At 35.7% G+C, this 24,644-nt stretch overlaps 1 protein-coding gene across 5 annotated transcripts; it reads left to right on the top strand.

Annotated features, from left to right (window-relative positions):
• The first annotated feature begins 758 nt into the window (after positions 1-758).
• LOC138936309 (forkhead box protein D1) lies at positions 759-24,644 on the top strand. Of its 5 annotated transcripts, none has more exons than XM_070301599.1 (9): positions 759-969; positions 5,681-6,161; positions 8,466-8,598; positions 20,631-21,278; positions 21,640-21,847; positions 22,132-22,180; positions 22,323-22,383; positions 22,483-22,611; positions 22,941-24,644. In XM_070301599.1, the coding sequence occupies exons 2-9, from the start codon at positions 6,102-6,104 to the stop codon at positions 23,102-23,104; spliced, it is 1,452 nt and encodes a 483-aa protein (XP_070157700.1). In that variant the 5' UTR covers positions 759-969; positions 5,681-6,101; the 3' UTR covers positions 23,105-24,644. The 5 variants fall into 5 exon arrangements, with proteins under 5 accessions (XP_070157700.1, XP_070157699.1, XP_070157698.1 ...); XM_070301598.1 differs by having other exon boundaries at positions 22,305-22,383; XM_070301597.1 differs by having other exon boundaries at positions 22,305-22,383; positions 22,462-22,611.

Below are 24,644 nucleotides of genomic sequence, written 5' to 3'. Positions count from 1 at the left end.
TTAAATAGTTTATTATTATTATCAATTTTTTTTCTTTTTCTTTTTTGAACTATATACAACTTTAAAAAATAAACCAACATACATGTAACGGGTGTATAATGTTGTTGATAACGGAAGGGAAGCTAATACACGTAAAAGAGAGATTTCCTTCCTTAAAGATACAAAACTTGGAAAAGAAGATGAAAATATGAAGTGTCCCGTACTATTAAATAAAAAATATTTATAAAGAAGGTTATCTTTTATTTAAATATTCTCTATTTTTAAAAAATTTATTGAAGAAGAAAAAATAGATAGAAAGATATAGATAACTTTCATAAAGACGTTGCTAGAAAGCACAATAAGTTTGATTCTTAAATATTTTCATGAATTATTTTAAATAGTTTATTATTATTATCAATTTTTTTTCTTTTTCTTTTTTAAACTATATATACAACTATAAAAAATAAACTAACATACATGTAACGGGTATATAATATTGTTGATAACGGGAGGGAAGCTAATACACGTAAAAAAGAGAGATTTCCTTCCTTAAAGATATCAAAATTGGAAAAGAAGATGAAATTCTTATAGGATATATATATTTACGTTGATTTTAAATCAGTATCGTAAAAGTGACACGAAATTACCGCGCACTGAGCTGGCCGGCCGATGTGCGGCGCGCTTCAATCGAGAGGAGGGCTTGAAGTTGACGCGAATGCACGCGACTCCGCCTACATTCGCGTCGCACAGGCGCGCGCGCGGGTTGCCGATCCGGCCGCGTTCTTTCGCTGTCCAGTCTCCATCTCGCCTCTCGTCTCGTTCTCTCATCTCGGTCGCTTCGCGTTTTCGCGCGTGTTTCGATTCAATCTCGTTCGCTCTCGCGTCGGGTAGATTCGCGAAATCGCTCGTTCTCGCGAACGCAATAAACAAAGTGATTCTCGAGCAAGGAATTCGAGGAGCTGCGGAGGATTTCGAAGGACCAGCAAACAGGTAGCGAAACGATACATTGCCGTTTATGGCCGTTTCTCTTGTTATCAGTGATATGAATCTTTATACGTCTCTCTTTTTTTCGAAGGGTTCGCGGAAAATTTTTCTCTCTAACGTTCCACGTTATTATCGTTATTGTCGAACAATGACAAATTCGGTTGGATGCATCGATGTATGTATGCGTTAATACAATAGAAGGCCAGTGTACATAAATCTCAACGATTCGATGATAAAAAGCATTATTATTTATTCCGAATATGTTTCAATGTGATAAAGACACTACTTTTACATTACATTTATATCGGTAAATTTAGCTTTTTATGCATATATGATTAAATTCGTTGAAATATATCTCGGGAGTTACGTTTCTTATTTAGGTTATATTTCTAGGTTAGTCGTATAAATCTTTCTTGCGCTCTTTACACAGCTTTTTCATTTCTCTAAAATGTGCGAATATATTTGTCGCGTTTGATGTACAGAAAATATAAAAAGATTTTAGGTGCAATTGAAGAGACTGATTTTACATGTCGCACAGTATACGACGGCGGATGTCAATTTGTTTTAAACGCGTTTATAATATACGTATTATAATATATAATAATATACGTGTTTATTAAAATTATACAACTGTGAGAGATATAAAAGCTAGTAAAAAATTCAATCCTTTCGACTTGTTGTAATGCGTGTAAAAATTATATCATTCGTATTTTCATGTTAATTTACATGTAAATTTATGACTGCAATTCCACAAATTGTATTAATGAAATTTATTTCGCTAATAGAGCTGATTCTAATGCCTATTAATATTAATCGTAAATCATTGCAATTATCTGTCACACTTTATAATATAGAATCTATATTATAGAGAATATTATGATTAGAATTTTTTTTAAGTAGAAAATAAAATATCTTACTTCCATGCAAAGTAGATTATATTGATTATATATTATGTATATACAGTTGATATATACTTATACCAAACAAAATTAATTAAACTACGATACGAGTTAATCGGCATTAATCGAATTATTCGGAAGACATTCGTTAATTCCAGATGCGAAATGACAACGTCAAGATCGAAGAGAGAGAGAGAGAGAGAGAGAGAGAGAGAGAAACAATGTGCGCAAAGTACGAGATGAATGAAATTATTATCGCGCTCGCGCGTGAAGGAAGTAAATCGTCTGGCGCGCGTGCCGCTGGTTTTGTATAACATTTTTTAACTATCTTAAAGACTCTTTCGACTGCGCGCGAGATCGTCGTAAAGTTTGTAAACTTCGGTCCGCGATCGGCCGAGGCGATTTGTAGGGGCCGGACACGGTGTTTACTAAACACCGCGAGATAAATATTTCTTCTTCTCGCGCGCGCCGCGCGAAGATAAGCGCGATTTTTTTTCCGTCATGCGGAAAAAAGAATCGGCGTATCGCGGTTAGTCGGCGCCGCGTATCCTCTCCTTCTCTCTTTTCCTCTCTTTCGGGATTATACACGTTTAGCTGTAAAGTTAAATCATTTCGATCGAAACCTGCATTCAAGGTTTACACAGAATATAAGGTCGAGTCTACAATAAGCGTAATAAGCCTTTAGCTTTTAGAATTGTATCTGTCGAAAGTTTTAAGAGCTGGGATCCGGTGATCGCTTATTGTTGGATATTAGAGCTTTAAGCAGCGCGCAGGAAACATTTCTGACCGGAAATTATGTCATATTTTAGGGCTTAAGCCTTGTGTCCATGATACTAGAATACGGTCTGAGAAACGTATAGCCAATAAAATTGCCGCTTTTCGGTAAAAACTGCAAATTGATTGCCTCCGAGAACTCGGACCGAGTTCTAGCATCGTGGACACAAGGCTTTAGAGCAAAAGGCTAAACCTGTTGTAGATCCTTTATGACAACGCGAGAGACGGTATGTTATTTTCCGTGCGAAAATAAATTATATCGGATGTTTTTTCTTCTTCTTATCGTACGAAGCTTCGCGTTCCACTTATCCGCCGAGTACGCTTGAACTTAATTAAGATTCGATTTCGTATTTATATCTCTACAGATACACAATCAATATTCTTACTCCATTTCGATATTTTGAATATTGGCAAAGCTTCTGTTTTCTATTATTTTCTTTTATTTTACTTACTTGATTTTTGCTAAAGTATCGCAATGGCCATCAGACACGCTCGATGAATTTTCAAGATTGTTTTTGACGACTTTTTTTGAAAACTATAAACGAAAAATATTCATCGAGAAATGCTATAAGAAATAGAAAACTTCCTGAAATTCTTAAAGCTTTTATATATTTTCAGATATTGGAATTTAATTTTTGTTAGAATAATTTTTTTTTTTCCCCCACGACTGCTCTATATAAGAGCAAACGAGAAAGAAGAAAATGTCTTTTTTCAGTTTTGAAATTATTTAGAAATTGAAAATTGTATATTAATAAACTCGAAAAAATACTAAATCGAGAGAGCCCGTTGATTAATATATAGTGTGTACATATCTCTTATCATTCGCGACCTCTCGTACATAAAACATACAGATCTTTTACTGCAAACAGAATTATGACGGATTAGTGGATATACAAAAATATAATGTCGCCTAACAAACACACAATCTAATCGACGAAAGGCATTGAGTAAAAAAAGAGCGGTTCGGGGAGAGGACGAGGGGAGAAAAACGATCGCCAGTCAACAGATATATAAATATCTCCAGCTCGATTAACTGTGCGAATGAATGATAAACGCGCTTCATTAACTCGCATAATCGCGGCTCGTGTCTAAAAATTTTCAAGATATTTGTAGGCATCTTAGAGAACTTATTAAGGCTATTAAAAAAGGAGGGAACGACCGTAAAAATCATAAACACCGAGGTTGGGCCGATCGAGCGCAGAATTTACGGGCAGACGGAGAAGAGTTCCTCGTCTCTCATTCGCCGGCGGAAGTCCCGATGAGTCCCCGGGGAGCCCCTTTCCTTGCCGCATCGTCCGTAAGCTCCTAAGGGTGTTAAGTGCTCAGCTGTTGCGCGCTCATCATCCTCGTCGAAACCAAGCAGAGTCAACGACGTTACAGAGACGTCTCTTCTAAATGAAAATATATAATGCGCCGACCGGTCGACGGACTGTGTCACTGTCGCTTAGAACACATTAGAACCCGGGTTATCCATCGATATCGAGTGTAGTTTAAAGTTGTCTCGCCTTCGTTCTGTGTCGGGAAACATCGGCTTCTTCTTGTCTACATTGTACCGGTAACACATTTCGACGTGATAAAATAGGATGTCTACTGATACTGAGGCGTTAAGGGGGGAAACCAGTGTAACGGCTAAAAAAAAAGGCTATTTTTAAGGATTTTTTTTCTCATAGATAATTATTTTTTTCCAAATCGCGTTATTAACATCACAAAGTACATAATTTGAACTATCTTTTGTGAAATTTTTGTTAAAAAATGTTAATATTAATAGCTACAATAGTCAATAGTGTGAGCCACCTAAAAAAAAAAAAAAAAAAAAAACGCACGCACGCGTAGCGGGGCAACGAAAGCTCCAAAACGAAAAAAAGAAACAAAGATTCTCTTAAAATATAAAACAATAGCTTCAATTGCACATATGGAATTTTTGATTGAATAATTCGTTTTTTTTTTTTTTTTTAATTTTCGTTGGCCCGCTACGCACGCCCCCTCCCCCCTTTTTTTTGGCGCCTCACGCTATAGGCTATTGTAATTATAAATATTAATATTTTTTAACAAAATTTTAACAGAAGATAGTTCAAATTATGTACTTTGTGATGTTAATAACGCGATACGGGGGAAAAAAAAATTATTTACTAGAAAAAAAATTCTTAAAAGTAGTCTTTTTACACCGGTTTCCCCCCCTTAATCAAGTATTTTATGTAGACATATTTTCCTTTTTTCTTTTTTTTAATCTGGTAGTATTGAAAACGCGACGAAGTAGTAATTGATTTCTCATTAATTGTAAGAGAGACCGTGTACATTGGACTTCTATTTTTTCCATATTGCATGAAATTGATAATGTATGGAATTTTCGATGAATCAGCAGTCTTAATTTGGCACGACATTATTTTAATGATTACATCAGCTCTTTTTTCATCGGTGTGTAGATTGTAAACGTTCATTGGACCGATTACTTCAGAGAGTTGACAAGTGATAAAGACCGAATTGACAGGCAATGTAATTCATTCATATACATATATTATTCAGATATGTTTGTAAATATATTACAGAGTTTTTGATAAATGAATGATAATACACAATTGCCGTAGGGATCATAAATAATAATCATTGGCAATTATAAATAATAATATATATATATATATATATAAATTGATTATAAATAATTTAAAAGCGATTCATAATATTCCATAATATATGCATCATATAATAAATTTTGATTTACTATATATTATTTGTTATGAAAATAATATATATGTTATTTTATATATATATTTTATGATACAAATATGGTATAATATTCTAGAAAATTGTAAAAATGTTTTCTATTGATCCCATTGTCGAATGTGTAAACTCTCGAATTCCGATTAAATTGTGATTTTCGAAATTTCGTATTATTTTTTGTGGACAAAAGTTTCCAGTTTCCAGTTAATACTGGCACATTGCATTCTCCAATAATTGATTCAATTATTTAAATTTTTAGTTTGTTCTCCTTTTCTCTGTCTTTAATATTACAAAAATTCATGGAATATGTTCTTACTCTGTTACAGATTTCGATTCAAGACATCTCGAAATTTTCATATCCAACGATTGCCACGAACGATTCTTCCTGAAGATGCAAGATCACAATATCATTCTTGCGATATATTTTACCATTACATTGTAAACTCCCTTTATTGACTTGTACGATATTGTGTGAAATTATGCTGTCGGTGTGAAACGAGTGTGTTTTTGTCTACTTTAAACAGTTTTAAGAGAGCATGAAACACAGAAACAATTGCTCGGCTTCGAAATGTCAGTGAAATAAAATTCCGAACATTAAGATTCTGGATTCTGGATCAAAAGGATTATTGAATCTGATCCGTGTCGAAGCCATCGGCGATTGTGGCAATTGTGGAGACCTTACCTAGTGATTGGGTAGAGTTGCAGCAGCAGCGACGTGTAAATGTAGCGGCGACGGCCGATATCTTTATGAATTACACGTCCGTGGACAGGTCCAAGATGGTTTCGCATATCATTCCTGTTTCTGGGGTGAGTTGATACAATAAGAATCGATTAAAGAATTTCTGTGAATTTAAATGAAAATTATTAGTCAAAATCGAATAATAGAATAGAGCGAAATACTAATTAATATCTTTATTTGAAATGATAATGAACAACTATATGGGCCATGTATACTGTTTACGGTTTTATTATTCTATCTACATTTGTGAGACTTGTTTCGGCAATCTTTCTTCTAGTTATCTGTTTTTTCATGTGATTTTTCCTCGTTTCGCGGAACACATGAGAGAACGACCGACTTTAATGTCATCATATACGCTTATCTTTCAACAGGGGAACGAAAAGAAAAAGAGTCAGGAAGGTCATGATCTCAAAAGTTTCACAACGATTCGCGCGCCATGTCTTCATTAAGATTTATTCTGCGACAATTTTGCAATTTCATCAAAAATTTATTTTATCGAATTCTGTTGATAGATATTGTCGCGGTTTATTTTACATCTTTTACATCTAACTTAATAAACAACTCAATCTTTGTAGATAGGAATACAATTAAATAGAATCTCTCTTTGAAATAGTTTCCGAGTAATCGTCATTGACAAGATTTCAGAATCGATGTGATATCGCGTTGTTATTCGTCCCCATCGTGTGATCGCTGAATGGATTAAAAGTAGGTTATCGAGCGATCATTCCATCGATTAGCTTGCTAGCTCGACTTTGCGAATATGAGCGAAAAATCAATGATATCTCTGATTACTGTCTGCTTGTTGGCTCGCTTATTCAATTATTCGAGTCTTTAAAGATTTCAATCAAGATTAAACACGAAAGGATAAATGTCAAATTTTTTATATTTTGGCTGAAAATGAAGGAGATTTTGTCGTTTTTTTAATGTTAGCGCCAAACCATGCGCATACTATTAAATAAATTTTATATTTGATTAATTTTTTTATTTGAAATATATCTTACAACTAGATAAATAGATGTTATGTAAAGAGAATTAAGTTTCTTGAGCGATTATATTTGGACACATTAATGTTAAAAGATTCCAAAGTATATATATTTTTTTTTGGCGAAAGTAGTGCATGAAAAATAACGAACGATAGCGATACTTTTTATCATTATTTCTATAATTTAATTGCGCTATCCTACGTGTCGTTGAACCATGTCGATCTCTCGTGATTCTCCAAGACATTTTTTTGAGTGTTTGTAGCGTATATACTATATATAACAAATATAAGAAGATATTATGACATTGCAAATGCAGATCGGAAGTAAGGATAAGATTGTGGAATTATTTTCGTCACAGAAACTCGCAACAAAATAATTCGCGCAAAACTTTTTGATAAAATGTTTTATTTTCAAGAAAATTATATTTGAAAATTAGAAATATTCTATTATATCTTATCTATTCCAAATAATTTATCATATCGCGCAACAAGAGCATAATTGAATAGTCAAGTAGCTGCAGCAGCTTTTTTAAAAAATTTGTATTCATGTTTGAAAGAATAAGTCGAAGTGGTTCCACATAAAACGGTAATTTATAACAAAAATTTATAAGCAATATGAGAGAAATAATATATATATGTATGTCTATTTATCTTTATAAAAGTCATAAATAAATGACCGAAATTCTCTTTATGTCATATGTCACAGAATAAAGAAAAGAATTAAAGGCATCCGGCAAATTGTATAAATCACTAAATATCTCTAATTAGTCACTTTTTGACAGTTTGAAGATCGATACCATGTTTCGTAACTTGACGATTCGCGAATCTAATACTTAGGAGCCTCGTAAAACCGGATCGCAAATTAACGATCTAGCGAGATCGTAAGTTTTGCTCCGGCATAATACGATGTCACAACACCGAGTCGGTGTTTATAAGCTTCCGGTGACGGCACTTCAAACATCGCAAGCACCAAGCCAAAAGTCTTTTGGCCTACCCGCCTCTCTCTCTCTCTCTCTCTCTCTCTCTCCTCTTTGTCAAGGGAATTTCTTTACTCTCGCCGTTTGTCGGTGATTTCCCGGTTCGTTTACCTCTCAGTCGCTCGAATTCTATTACGACTTATATTGTAGGAGAATATTTTAGGGTGACGTGAATTTATCTTGTCGATCATTCTTTACTGAAAACTTATGCCGCGTTTTTCCCTTTTCGAATCTCAATCATTCCGCGGAATAATTTTATTCTATTGAATGATACAAATCATTTCGATAATATATAGTTTTGATAATATATGCTTAGATTTTTTTTCAATATTTTTTAAATTGAAATAATTTAATTACTTTATCCGCAGAAAACTGGGAAAGAACGGGAGATTTAATTAATTTGACCTTTTCAGGAGCTGCAGCAGGGGAATGGCAATCTGGGCACCACAGGACTTAGTGGCATGCAGGATTCTCCTCATTCTTTAAAAATCAAACAGGAGCCGTTTCAACTATCGCCACCATCGCCCCTACCACATCTTCATCAAGGTATATATCCTCTTCATCATTATTTCTATCACGCGTTTCTATGGATCGCAAACTTAAATACCTCCAAACATTATGGTGAGCCGAGGAAAAAAAACGCTCGATTTTATTTATTAGGATTTCCTCTCGATTAAAAGCAACAAAGAGAAAATGTATTCATCGATTATATTATTGAATTAATTTGAATATTTTTAAAGAAAATCTATTTAATTTTAATTGAATGAGAAAAGGTAGAATCGAATTCGATTCGATTAAAATTGAATTTTTCTAAACGAATCCTCAAACATACGGCGGTTTCGAAAGAAGAAAAAGCGGGTTGTTGCTAAAAGCTGCGTTCTAATAATACAAAACTGTAGTCTGGAGAACGCCGAGAGAGTGTCGTCGCGAGGGAGGGCTTCGCCGCGAGAAAACGGTGATGCGACGATGGCTTTCCCGAGAGAGAAAAGGAGAAGGAGTGATATACTGCGAGAGGCCTGTGGCGTACAAGAAGAAAAGAGAGAGAAGGAGAGAAAATCCCAATGTTTCCGCGCGGCATTTAATCACACATTTTATCTCTCTCATCTCTCGAGCGATTATATAGCCCTTCTCTACATTGGCCGAGACGAAATTGTCGTCGCGCTCCTATAATTCCGCGGAGCGTAGAAATATCTCGTCATTTATCTCGCGGTGATGAAAGGCAATTTGATGATTTAACGTTCGACGACGCGTCGATGATTTATTGACCGGTATATTCCGCGTGTACAGCAATATTTGTCTCGAAATTTAATAAGTCAGTTTAATGTTGATGTGAAAAGGCGAAAGTAAACTCTACACACATACTGTATTAAATAATAGAGTTCAATTTTTTTTCATTCGAGTCTTTCCATGAAAGATAAAGTCATCTCATTCGCGATATAAATATTTTCCAAAAAAAAAAAAAAAAAAAAGATATATCTTTTGTAATCATATATATTGTATATATATTTCTTTTTAAAAGTTTTCCGAGAGTTTCCAGATATAAGTACCGAAGATTTCTTACGAATCAAAGAATTCGTTATCGCTGCCAAATGATCCGAGCACATGGTATGTGGGTGTGCATTTCTTTCACTCTTAATTTTCGATGGGATACCGAGACGATTTCTCCCTCGACGGTGGTCGACTATATCGCCGGTATAAGCGATTGCCCGAGGCTCGTCTTTCCGTAGACAATCGTCAAGAACAGTCGGCAAGAAACATTTACGAAGAGGATTAATAGAGAAAGAAAGAAAGAGAGAGAGAGAGAGAGAGAGAGAGAAAGCGATAAGCGCTCAGCTCCTTCATCGTCGGGATCGTATTACCGGACTTTATTATTCGCTAATCGCTGAATGTCCGGATGGATAGATAGGCCGAGATACGACCTCGTCGACACGGCTCTCGGCTGGCCCGATTAATCCGCACGTCGGTCTCTTACAGAGCTGAAATCTTAGACGGATATCGATGTCTCCGGTATGTTACGTAGATATCGCGCGCGCATCGCGAAGAGACATAATCGCTAATAGTTTCTTAGCCTTCGCTCGAAGATAAGTCTATCAGACAGAAACGCGCAACAGTTGCAAGATATTTATTCGATGAGTCAAAGGATAAAGGAACTTTCACGTTTATAAATTAATAATATTCACAATATTCAATATTAATGTCAGCTGTCATATTTATTATTGTTGATATTAATTTGACATATTTCTCATATAGAAAATAGAGAGAGAGAGAGAGAAAGAGAAGATATTATATTTAATGTTTCGTATCGAATTTAGTATTGTAAATTTAATATTAAATAATAAAATACATTACATTTGATATTTTAAATAATAAATATAGAATAGAGTACTAAAAACAGTGGACGATAGTTAGGTGGTGAAAAAACTAATATCAATATGTGATTTTCGTGATTGGAAAGTAGAATTGCTAGAATTGTTCGCCGAATGGCTTATAAATACTTGCACTAAGTTTGATGAAATAACGGACCTTTTGTTTTTACCGAGTTAAAAGTAAAAAAAAAATATATATATATATATAAATATCAATAATCTGCAATGTCGTGAATTATCTTTGCTTCTCAGTCCAGAATTATCTTTCTCCTACCGCTTTTGATTTATATGTTTTTGTTTACATTTCTGTCAATTCAATCTCTCGATTATGTCATTCAACAACCTGATCGTTATGCGCCGGTGATACGCGACATTTAAAAACATTGCGAGTTACTCCGAAGATTGTTACACGAGAACAGTGATTACGAGACAAGCGCGTAAGTACAGTGTCGCGGAGAGGAAAGGGTCTCCAAAGGCTGTCTAGAACGAATGCTGCGACAAGAGACAAGAAATAACGAGCGTCTCTCGTGTTCGGGTGGATCGGGGGTGTTTAAAGCGTTCGTCCGTAAGAGTTATGATGGCTAATCCGGGAAGGCTGCGCGTGCTTCAGAGCGAAAACCAATGTATCTACGACGACAGCTTCTTCGTGAATTCCACCATGGAGATCGCGACTTTAGAACGCTCGCATTTAGACCAAGAAATATATCGATAATCACATCCTTTTGCCCCATAATTAGTAACGCGAAAAAAAATCGACGAAATGAATATATTTTCAACTTGTCATCTCTCTCTCTCGATTAACTCTCTATTAGAAGTAAATTTCTATCAAAAGAAAAGAAAAAAATCTTGATTTCGCAAGAATACAGATAATTAATAATTTTTTCGGGAACTCCTTTAATGCATCGGATTCGAAAAATATGAGAAAATTCTCGATCGGATATTTATGGCGATTATACAAAGTTGCGATGCGTGATCTGCCGGGTCACGGCTCGTGGCTCTACATCATTATAGTTTGCACTCGCGCGAACTCTATTCGCCGTTTAACAAAGATTACACGCGGCGCAAGTTTATCGAGGCAATAAAGGCCGTACGATAAAGTCGTACGAAATAGCTGACACATCTAATTATAGGGTAGCCGATTATCGCTTAAACGCCGATCTAATTACTAGTGCGCTGCGCTGCTGCCTGATTATATTACGTCTATTGTACGATTATGGAAATCTAGACGTCTAAGCGAAAAATTTTAGATAATTCTTGAATGAGAGAATACATTTATTTATATTATCTTATGTTATTATTTATAACAATAATTATATTATTCTCCGATTTATATAATACCATTCGTCTAACGTATACGTAAATATGAAATATATAATTCTTAGAATATGGTTTTACATATCTGGATTTACACACATAAGAAAACAAATTCTGTAACTTTCTAAATTTTTCCAATATTTATTCAATATTATATATTGAATATTTATTGATTATAAATATAATATTTTTGAATATATCTTACGTGTGCCAATATATATCTTTGTCTTATAGAGGGAGAATCTCTCTTTTACGTTTGTCTTATAGAGATCACGAATAATAATAACTCTTTTTTTCGGACTTATGACAAAATAAATCGCGGAGTTACAGATATGCGATAGATCTTTCTTGAGGAAAGTACGAATCGATGATCCTGTTTATTTACTAGGAAATCAGGTCAGGGGTGTAATCGTCGTGTATTTGCATCGAAATATGTGCGTAGTAAAGAAGGGCAATCGGTTTGGCAGGCGATTGCTAATTTTGCGCGATAAGAATTATCGCGCGCGAATGTTATCGCAAGTGACGTTACGTCTTGCTGCAGCGTTATAGAAATTGACAGAAGCTACCAAAGTTTCGCGATAAGCTATGGAATGCCGGCTGAAGAATAACAGACCTGTCATTTGGGGGATAATTAGATATTCTTGTGAGCGAATTTAAGAGCGTCGATTTTTTTAAAATTATGCAAATAAGATAGATAGTTGAATAAAAGTTGGTAAGAGAGAGTTACATAAAAAGATTTGATAATAAAGACCCATTATATACAGATATATATGTCGATGAACCGAGTTACGGGGATGCTCCCCTTTTCTCCTCTCCGTCGAAAGAGAATACGTGTCTACCCTCGTTAAATAATCGAATCGTTCGTTTTCTGCGTTAATTTGTGTTTTCGCGTTCTCGTTTGCGATTGTGTCGAGGGAGAGAGGAAGCTTTTCTTTCGATTAATCGATGCCGATGGCGGGTATAATAACGCCTGTGCAAAACAGCACTTCCCGCTGCATATTTACTATATAGCAAAACACGATAGCGCGTCGGGGAGATAAGTCTTGTCGTCGCGGAGGAAAGAGCCGTCGAAGGAGGGCAAACGGTATCGTCGTGTCGCGCGACCGTTCTTGTTCCTTCGAGTCGAAATTTTCTCGTCTTATCTCGCGGGAAATAATTAACGGGCGTTACATTGCCCGTGAACGTTTACGTAAGCGAAATAATAACTCCGGACAATGACGTCGTCGTCGTCGTTTCGGCATCAAATGCAACGCAAATGGAAACATGGAATAGTTGAATATTGATTCCTTCTAAAAGAACTCGTGATCTCGCGTGCCTTTTCGACGAATATATATAATGTAATGAAATGTCAAGTTATTTGTACGGCGAGTGCGATAATGATAAGACCAAAAATAGTCTCTCGTAAGAAAATGTTATGAAATACTATTACAAGAAAATTAATTATACAAAATGATAAGAATAGAAAATTTATTTTGTTGATCAAAAAATAGAGATGTAGAAGGTAAGAGAAAAATAAGATCACATTTTTTTTTCAAGTTTAATATAGACGCGCGAAATTACATTTTCTCCTTTTTCCACTAAAAATTGTGTAATAATGAAACTTGAATACTGGATTATGGTATCAGGAAGCGAATGATATCGAGGTGTTTTTAATTACAAATATCGTATATGTGGCACACGGGTCGAATCGTAGAAAAAAATGTGAGCTTGCGTTAACATATGCTTTACGTCACGACGACGACGACGACGACAACGACAACGACGATGCTGAGGTCGAGATACCGAACGACGATTGGCTCATACGGAAGATATCACGAGATAAGCAGTAGTCGTTGAGATGACCCCCTGGCTCCCGGAGAGTCTATCTTTTATCCTCGTATGAGACCCTCGCATGATTCTCTTCACGATGTTCCACTCAAGAGCCTTCTTGGCTGATACATTTCGCGCGTTTAATATGATTCCATGAACTTTTATACAATAAAATTCACTTCTTTATAATTATACATCAAACGCTAAAGATAAAGGAACAGAGTAAGAGAAGGATAGCAGAGAGAAAACGGCGACGCGAATAAAAGTGATCGTTATTCTTTTCGAGCATGATATTTTAAAAGGCGCGTATAGAAGGACAGAGAGATAGAAAGATGAAAAGAGACGACGAGTTAGTTGCCGACGATGGAGTATCGAATTTCTATCGCGAGCCGAGAGTCGCCGCGAGGCTTTCGAGCCCGTTTAACCCCTCACCCTAGTCACGCGTCTCGTATATCTTTCTTCTCCCCGTTCCTGTGCCTCTCTTTTCTTCTTATTGATCATTTGTACGAATTACTGCGAAAGAGAGAGAGAGAGAGAGAGATAAAAAAAATATGCAATTGGATTAAAAAATTAAACTAATTTATCTTTTTGAGGGATGACAAAATTTTATATCTATATAAATGTGCTTCTATTAATTCTGTCAATATTGTTGATAGATGATTTTTTTTTTTTTCCCCCCATGTAATTTTTCTCTCATAAAGCGGAAAGTAAAGACGAGCGAGAGTATACAGATACATATGTCTCCATTTGTAACGGTTCTCATGTTAATGAGCGTATTACATTTTCAGCACATTTCCTATTCTAATTGAACATCGATACACGGTCACGTGTACCTTCCTCTTTCGAGCCCTCGCCACTTGATCCCGTCGAATTAGCCGTACGCAAAATCCTATTACGCATGATATCCGGGACGCGCGCGTGCGTCGTCTAATTGAGATCGGTTAGCAAGATTAATTGCGCGAGCAACGATTGATAAAGGCAAAAAATATTTTTATAAATAAAACAATATACTATGATATATATATATATATATATATATATAAAACACGATAATATCGTAAAAATTAATTTATGTAATTATTATAGTCTATAACGAACAAAAAAATTCAGATTTCAAAATAGAAGAGTCGAAAAAAAGTTTTCAAAAGTTTCCAAATCATATGGAAAACCAAGCGAAGAGAAGAAATTCAGATCATTATTCTCGATAAAGGTAGTCGTGAAAGAGTCCGGGATCAATTAATCTCGACAGGCAATTTACAAAATATTTATACTTTGCAGCGATAGCGTTTCGAAAGAATGATCCGTTATCAGTAGCGAGAAATGTGCTCTCGCGTATGTTACTACGTACACACATGCGGAAACGTAACGCGTGCTCTATGTAATACACGCCAGGAGCTATGTACGTATGTACACGCCAGATAGAGAAAAAGGGGGTGGGGAGGGGAGGGGGGGGGAGGAGCTAAGGTGCATGAGCAAGCAGGGCACCAAGATCGCGATAACGTCACAAAACGTTCGCCAACACACCTGACTGCAACTGGAGATTTGCTACGCGACACCCGTTGGTACACATCTGCTCCTGTCTCCCGCGAATTAATCCCGATCCTTAAGATGAAGCCGTGCGCGCTGTATATAATATGAGATGTTCGGAAGAGGAGGATTGAGAAAAATATTTTATTTAAATTCAACCTCTCTCTCTTTTTATCGAATAAATGTATATAGTAGAATGATTCCAAATGTCAGATGATGAAACAAAGATGAAACAGAAAAGAAAGAATTTTTGGATATGCATAATATAGACACACTGTGTATGTGTAATTTATTTATTTATTTATTAATTTTTTTTTTTAATAGGTGTAATTTTTAATTGACGATATTTATTGTAATTATGTTTCGTGAATAAAACATAAAAATTCGAGAATATTTTAAATATAAATATCTTTCATAAATATTTATCGAGGAAGATTAATTTTTTTATTTAACATCACATAATATAAAATATAATCTTGACGTGTGTCGATTATGTTAGGCGGGGGTACGAGAATTAGATTTTTTTTATTATCAAAGATTTCGCTGGAAAAGGTGAATCAAAAGCAGAAATATCGCAATTAATGTTTCGTCATTTAGAACGGAATGTAGCGGTCAGCGGCTCGAGAAGGCCAAATTATGTAATAAACATTACGCAAATTTGGCCTTCGGAGTCATATTTATTTGGAATACGAAAATGCAATTGCTGCTTTCCTCGATATCCTTCGCCGATGTTCCGCCGACTTTGCAATTTTATATGCAACACGGAATGAGAGAGAGAGAGAGAGAGGGGGGGGGGGGGTTCACAGTTCTTGAAATATACATCTACGGTTGCAAGGAGATCGACGAAAAGCCTCGATCTAAATCATTTCTCAAAGATCATGACATGAGTTTTGTCGAGGAAAATTGATCACGATATTCGAAATTCATCGTAAAATTTACGGCTGACAAGTCAAACAATTGATCATTTTAATACCGATCTTTTAAATATAGCTGAATTATATTAATAATTCGGAACTTGTGACATTTTGCGTCGAAATTTTGGCATCTTTCGATCCTGTATACACATATATTTGCAAATAGTCGACGATGACAGCGGGTTCTCTCAAAAGCAGCGGTAGGGGAGAGTTATCCGTTTCCGAAGACGAGAGATGGCTGTATCTCGTTGTCGTTGTTCTGTCACGGTTCTATCGCAATTCACCGAGCGACGCGCGTGATGTCACGACGTATTGTATTTCGCTTATCGGCGCCGGATGCCGATTTCTCGTTCAACCCAGCAGCAGCATTTCAGGAATGCGAATGCCACGGTTTTCTGCGACGACGACGACGACGACGAAGACGAAGACGAAGACGAAGACGAAGATGACCTTCGCCCCGGAGATCGGCTTTGCCTTGGAGGCTAATCGATATACCTTCTACGCATTACATTTCGTTCGTCATTTCCGTTTTTTTCACGTCACCGAGTTATCACGTGAGGCAACAGTCCTCGCTCGTTTAACTTCCCGTTGAAACATACACCGTTTGTACCATGCTCGTTTGTTAATTACATGCTGCCATTAGATATATATATTTAATCGTGTCTCTTCTCCCATCATTGCTCTTTAATTTCCTTTACGCAAGATTATAATTTCGAAAATCAAATATTCACTTTGGCGAAAAGATATGAAATTTTTCCGGTTTATTCATTTCAACATGTTTCTATTCTTTACAGGGCGATTTGTAACGATGTTAACGTGCGATTTCAAAATACGTATATAAGATTATAGTCAATCAGCGTTTCTATCTTATCATTTCATATTATCAATAATATCAGAATTCTCGTGCTAAAGTCGCCTGCACTTTTCCGAACTCAATCGAGCGTCTGGTTATTATCGAGAGATTGTGTATTTCTCTTTTGCGATTGGGGCTCTCGTAGATACGTAATACAGTTTGTCGCGGTCATCGGAACATTGCGGATCGATGTTATGACAATAACCGAGCGCGGTAGCATATTCTTGTTTTCAAAACATCGCCTCTCTTCGCGTATACGAGGATGATTCTGGCTTTCGTTACTGCAGGAAATCGTACACCCCGATGGCAGCTACGGCTGTATGAAAAGAGAGATTTGCGTCGCTACATTAAAACCCATTTTTTTTTCTCTCTTTTTCTCTTTCTATCCTCGAGTCCGGTCCTCCGAGCAATTTTACGACGCGATCGAGTATAACGTGCATATTTCGCGATGGAAAAATCATATTTCCGGAAATACGAAAAAATCTCAATCGAGTTAAGAACCCGGAGATAAATTCGGAAAATATTATTTTATGTTTCAATATTATTAGATATGTTAAGAGATCTGACGCTATATTAATATTACACGATATTAATTAGAGATTCGATGAAGAGAACGTTATAAGGGTAAAAGAGTGAGAGTCTCAGGAGAAGCTATTAATTTTGAAAGGACGTTTTTGCGATTGAAAATAAAAGAAATCACATTATTTTATTTTAAAAATAATTTTAGTAATATGACGCGCATCCTCTTTTTCCCTCTTCCTTTTATTATATCTGTAATGTATCAAATTTTTATTAAATTTTCCAGGAGCTTAATATATGAGTAAAATATTATTTACGGGCGAATATCTTATCGAATTTTCAATTTTCAAAACTTTGATATCGATCTTATCGCTCATACTTTTAATGCAAGAACAATTAGGTCCATAATTTGTAAACAAATTTTCCTATAAATATATTTAGATATATCTCTCTCTACGCTATATAAATATTCTATACATACATAGATATATACATATAAATACTAGACTACCATAATACATATGCAATTTATCTCATTCTTGCACTTCGATTTTGTTGATGAAATAACTTTTTGCTGAACTCGTGATTGGTAAAAAAAAAATATATATATATATATAAAAGAGGATCTGTGCGTCATTCGAGAAGTGTGAAGCTCGTGCATGACGTTCGTGAGATCACCGTGCGATCGATGCGTGAGCACGGCACGTCACGGTGTATCCCTTGTTTCCACAACATGTCTCTTTGCCAGGACAAGGCCTTGCTGGCTCGATACTAGGAAATTTTATGCCCACAGTGTCTGTATCGCGCGGACGTCTTGTTTGGCGAATCCATTTCTAGCCCGGAGCACGTGTCCGCGTTTTCGCGGATCCGTTAACGGCAACAGTATCATCGAGAACCTACCGGCGATGTTGTAGACATGTAATATCCCCTGTAACGGATCGAAATACATGACGTTCGACTTTCGAACACGCTACGACACATCGATCGTTATATCATAATATATTACTGAGAAGTTATTGAACATCTTAAGTTCTCTTTAGAGCAAATTTGCTTTCAAATTTTCCATCCGTCTTACATACGCATATAATTAATTCGAATCGCGTATACGTGCAAAATAAAATCTTCTTAAGAGAAAAGCGAATAATTTAAAAGATATTTTACACTTAATTAGAATTTAGTAAAGAATAAAATTATATTGTATTATTTTATAACATATATGTATACACACAATAATATAAATGTATAATATAGTTTTTTGTCATATTTATTATAAAATGAAATGAGAATATGTGTGTTTATATACTTTACAATTCAATTTGTCGCTCGTAAACGTTATAGTAAGAAATAATTTGAAGAGTAATTCTTATGTCACAGATTTTTTTCAGCGTTACTGCGAAATATTCTGAGATATATGGTCTTCATTTCCCAGCTTCCTCCCTTAGTCATTTAACGCTTTGAGAATTTCTTCTACGCGTTTTACGCGCGTGTGCGAAGCAATTTATGCGGCTATTAACATTCGCAGTTAACGACTAATAGTACAATGTAATTACATGATATAGGACTGCAGATTTGCTCAACGTGCGACTCCATAATCTATTCTCTTCTATATTCTGAATAAAAAAATTTGGCGAGATAAAGGAGATAAATTAGCGTACGTATTTTTTATAAAGATTAAACAAGAGAAATTAATAAAAATTTATTATACTTAAATATTATGTACTACCCAATATACATATATGTATATGTATTAGTTATGTAATATTTATAATATATAAAAAATTTATTATGTAAACTGAGATAAATTCCTATTTTTTAAAAAGAGATCAAAAAATATTTGAGTCTTTTAATAATGATTTTAATTTTAATCTTTCATATATTATTATTTAATATTATCGCGATATTTTGTAAATATCTAATGATAAAATATATCGCGATTATTTCGTTCGCGGAGGTGAATGAATTTCTTTCGGCCGACCAATCGGAACTGACTTTCGTCCTTTCGCTTCTTCCACATTTTCGTCCTGGGTTCGTTCGCTTTTATATTACGTCCCGCGGGCGATTCTCTTTTTTTTTCTTTTTTTTTTCTTTCTCTTTCCCTATTTCGCCAGCGGCGTGCACATAAGTTATTGGTGTCCAGTTACATCCAGTTCCAGTTACACGTGCCGCGGGGCACCGATGCACTCGATGCCGGTCTCTCATTCTCCCTTCCCCCTCCACCCCCACGCCGTATGCAGCACCCGCGTACTTCCGAGTACGTGCAACTCTCGCTCTTTCTCTCTCGTTCTTTCCGGTGTTTTGCGATTTTATCGTATCGTAAAAAAAAAAAAAAAAAAAAAAAAACAGATTATCGTACTGTTCTAATGGAAGTTGCGTATGCATGCTTCGCGCACCGTGAAAGAAAAATTCAATATTGCTGCGACGTATTATCGGATTTTTACATAACATGGATAAATTATTAGTTTTAAATTGTAATATTTTATATCTGTATTTTAAAAAATTTTCTTTTTTTTTTATTTTTCGCGCGAGTGCATCTTAATACAGATAATACATTGATAAAATATAATTTATATCGTCGAGCAAATAAATTTTGAAATTGTAGATCTGTGAAGAAATGTTATTATTATCTCGATCAATTTTCACATTATTTTGTAAAAGTCCACAAAAATTCCTTCTAAATTAGTCAAACATCTAAATTTGTGCCCGCAAAGAACCAATTTGAGAATATCGCCCGAATGTTCTTTTTGTCTGTCTTCTCTCTCTCTCACACTCGCTTGCTCGTGGTTTATCGCTTCGTATATCGACTCCCGGCTCTAAACATAAAACCTGTGTGGGCCTCGGGTGTCCCGAGGTACAAGTTCCTCTTAAATGGGTCAATTGTTTTGCCCGGACGAGATTTCTGAGAATTGCGTTACGCATTCACGTGCGTGCGGATCAGCCGATCGATGATGGAAAGACAGAGACAACGAGCGCACTGCCCATTGTCCAAGTTCTCGGAGTAATCGTCACGTTCGATCATCGTCTCGGAATTCGTAACTGCGCGTCTCGGTTTTCTGTAATTTCGTTACCACATCTATCGCATAAATATTTCTTTCATCAATATAAAATTATGTTATATATATATATATATATATATAAAAAAAAAAAAAAAAATTCTGCGAAGAAGAATTTCAAAAAATTTGTTTGTGTTTAATGTCAACGTTTTATTATTAGAAAAATAGAGAAATACCAATTATTGTATCAGGCATGTGCAAAAATATTGAATCCTCTTTGTTTCAGTGAGCGGTTTCGAGCTGCAGAGCAGCTGCATCGGCGGCACCTCAAAGGATTTGGACGCCACTACGATGACTGGCAGCTTAGGCCGCGGTCTGACATCGCATCACGTCTCTCCTCTGAGCCACCATCATCATCATCATCATCATAATCATCATTCCCATCCTAGCCTGCACAGTCCCAACCCCGTGGTATCTATGCACTCCGCGACAACCGGCACAGCCGGTTCGACGCATCATCACCTAGATGACAAGGGCTCGTCGCCCATAGGCGCCCTTCACAGCACCACCAATAGCAATCCTTCCACGCCATCCGCACCCTCCACGCCCACCACGGCTACCGCGGATAGTGGCGCGACCGTCACCGCATCCGGCGCGAGCAACCCTAACGGCGGCTCCTCCGGCGCCGTCGCCGTCAACAGTAAACCGCCCTTTAGCTACGTCGCCCTGATTGCCATGGCGATTCAGCACAGTCCGCAAAAAAGAGCGACTCTCAGCGAAATCTACGCTTACATCACCGCCAAATTTCCGTACTTCGAGAAAAACAAGAAGGGATGGCAAAACTCTATCAGGCACAATCTGTCATTGAACGAATGCTTTGTCAAGGTACCCCGAGAGGGTGGCGGTGAGAGGAAGGGCAACTTTTGGACTCTCGGTAAATTGATGTTGTCCGCTATATATTTATTATATTATAGATTTGATTAATTTTATTTTTACAAGAAATAAGATTATTAAGAATTTATTTAACGAATTTTTAATAGCCACTTTTTAATTTTCGGACTCGGACTCTACTTTCACATTTTTTTACATTTATTTTTATCTTATAAAAAGATGGAAATTAAAGATAAGTCGATTCATAATCAATAATATTTCATAGAAATGTAACGCACTCACTTTATTTTACGAGATTATTACCGCATATATAATTGATTATATATATGTATATACAATTTGTAGCGTTCGCACGTTTCGTAAATATTTATTATCTAAATGTGTTTTTTCGCATTATCGTGTAGATCCGCAGTACGAAGATATGTTCGAGAACGGCAATTATCGAAGGCGAAGACGAATGAAACGTCCTTATAGAAATGCCCCCCCTCCATATCATAAACAATTCTTCGGCGATCCATTCTCGACAACTCATGTACATTTGGGACCTAGGAATATTTTTGGCCATTCACCCCCTTCGTACGCTCCTCCTCCGTACACGCGATACGATACGAGGTATTTTCAAATATCGCGTGCGAATGTAACGTATTTGTGTTAGCATTAATACGTACACTTTTCAAAAGTTTGCGAAAAATTAAACTAAAAATTTTAGAACGAAGAGAGTTAATAATATTTGTTCTTTAATTATTAACAATATTTATACATTAATATTTTCTCCCTTTCTGAAAGTTTTTTTTTTTTTTTTTTTTTAATTCTTTCTTGTTGAATTATTAATAATACATCTTCTTCGTATGTATCTTAAATGTGAGGAAATACAAAACTCTTCCCTTTTGTTAAAGCCCATGGAGTCTTCAACAATCGCAGCTATCATACAACCATTGTCAGTCGGTGAGTTTTCATACCATATAGAAATAACAATTTAATATCGAATAAGATGTACCTAATTCTTTTGGAGAGAATATTTAATTATTATATCAAGTTAGGGTGGAATCATTAATTTTCTCAATTACAGCTGCAATCGCAATTGCAGCCGATGCAGTCGATGCAAATCCCGTCCATGAACGGCTACAGTCAACTGGGTACCTCGTTAAGTGAGTCATTATTCTCGCATTTTGTGCCCTCTTTTGTCGAGCGGGGTAACGCCGATCGACCAGACAAAGCGTTTCAAGGCAATTACCTGGATGTTCCAGGTGGAACGGCCGGATCGCCCAGTTCCATGGGCGGGAGCTCTTTCGGAAACAGTTTCGCCGCGTGCAGCAGGAGGCACGAGTCCGCCATGACCACGGATACGATGCCCGGGAGATGCTATTGGCCCGATAGTGAGTAATTTTAATAAAAATTATTTTATTTTGTATATATATCCGCCTGTCATTACGAGTTTAAGGAGTCGCGAATTTATATATAATACAAGACTATTTTTAATGGATTGCGGATATATGTATAACTTGCAATTATACAAAACTTGCGTTTTGTTGAATTTATTATTTTAAATATTGCTTGCAATATACATATACTGTAATTTTCTTAACAATTTTTTCGATCGGAAATTTTTATGTTCGAATTGACTGAAGAAACATCTTGTAATGGAAGAAACATCTGGAGAGAACAGCCCCGGAGTATCTTGTATATCGTTTGCTAATTATTGCAGTGGTAAACGTAAAGGAGGAACCCGGGAGTAACGTCGTGTCGACTAGCAGTGTCGGCACTGTTGGCGTCCCATCCAGCATGATGAGCTCCGCCGTGTCGTCGGGCGTTTCCACGACGGGATTCACGCCTATGGAGTTTCAAACGCGTTCCAAGTGCTTTATGTGAATTTGCGAACTCGAAGAACCGTCGATTAAATCGATCAAATTACAGTGATGATTCGGGGATCGAAGGATGACAATTTTGCGCAATTTGCAATGAGACGGATTTGCCGAACGGTGAGCGATATACTTGAATAAATCTGGTTAACGCAAATAATATATCCGCAGATTAAATTTAACAAATATTATCGATTAATATCTGATAATTATTTAATAATATTATTGAATAGGTATTTAATAATATTATTTGCGAAGAATCTAACCGCACGAGCAAATAGGCAATAAACAACGTAAAACTCATGTAAAATCGTTGTTATATTAATTCGATGTTAAACGAACTCGTCATGTTGCGTCTCTTACCGCGTAAGCGTGTTCGCTGTTGATACGTAAGCAATACGCAATGTACGCGAATATAATCGCGCTTATCGTATGAAATGATACGATGCGGTATCCTGTAACGACTGAATCCTTTCACGAGAATGATACAACCATCGCGGTTGCATCTGTTATCTGGTTCCGAGTGTCGGAGATACATCGTCCGACGCAAACAAAACGATTGCGAAACGATCCCTTAACTTTGTCTCGTCTTTTGACGGTAACATACTTAAAAAAAACCTCAATCCTTGTACATCGTTTTAGGATTGCTTCCACAGTATTTAATATCTTGATGAAAAATTTTGGATGAGTGGCTAACAAGAGAGTTTGCGCATAACGAGAATGAGATATCATTTCGATCGGGATAGAATGGAAGAACGCGTACTAATATGAATTTATCGGAAGCACTCTTTTCCGGATCAATGTAAAATTATTAATATTTTTTAATTGTATTATTTTTAATTTTATTGCATCTTACTTTATTTTATAAGTTATTCTATTTTATATTATTTTATCTTATTTTAGTTTATTTTATTTTTTCTCTTCTTGTTGTAATGAGTTCTCCCTATATTCTGCTAAATAAATAAATAAAGAAGTGCTTAATAAAATTATTAATAATTTAAAATATATTATTCGTAGAATAATGTGCATGAAATTTTCATTCGTTTTTATGCTATTTTTCGCGTTCTGTACGAGATATGATCGGATGATACCTCTTCTATGGCGACATGAACATTTGCGATAGCTTTTAATTAATTGAATTCTATTATAAAAAAGAGCGACACAAAGTACAGAGAGAATCATCTTGTTGTAGAGAGTTTCCTCTTATATATACATACATAGAATTTAATAAAGCTATATATGTTTAATCGTACAAATATGTTTTATGTCAACTATAGAGATTAGAATGAAATCGTTTCCTGACAATCGCGATGTAAATATATGATTAGTATAGATGTGTTAATAACTTTACAAAATTATCTTGCGAATTAATTAATCTTATATGTATAGATTAACTAAAGTTACAATTTCTATTAAATGTAACATCTCCCCCGTTCGAATTTATTATACACTGAAATGTATATGTATGTGTATATCGTGGCAGTTGTATGCAGTTCGACAAAAATTAACATATAAAAAAAGTGTAACAGTGATTATATAAGATATAATTA

Source organism: Polyergus mexicanus, unplaced genomic scaffold, assembly GCF_030449975.1.
Source record: "Polyergus mexicanus isolate NDT 795.1 unplaced genomic scaffold, iyPolMexi1.0 SCAF_9, whole genome shotgun sequence".
In the NCBI taxonomy this organism is placed as follows: Eukaryota; Metazoa; Arthropoda; class Insecta; order Hymenoptera; family Formicidae; genus Polyergus; species Polyergus mexicanus.
This window is presented reverse-complemented; position numbering and strand designations above follow the sequence as displayed.

Coding starts and splice junctions, on each gene's coding strand:
- LOC138936309 (XM_070301595.1), top strand. CDS start 6,102: ATGAATTACACGTCCGTGGACAGGTCCAAGATGGTTTCGCATATCATT. Junction 22,181..22,304: donor CATACAACCATTGTCAGTCG/GTGAGTTTTCAT, acceptor TCTCAATTACAG/CTGCAATCGCAATTGCAGCC. Junction 22,612..22,940: donor GAGATGCTATTGGCCCGATA/GTGAGTAATTTT, acceptor TAATTATTGCAG/TGGTAAACGTAAAGGAGGAA.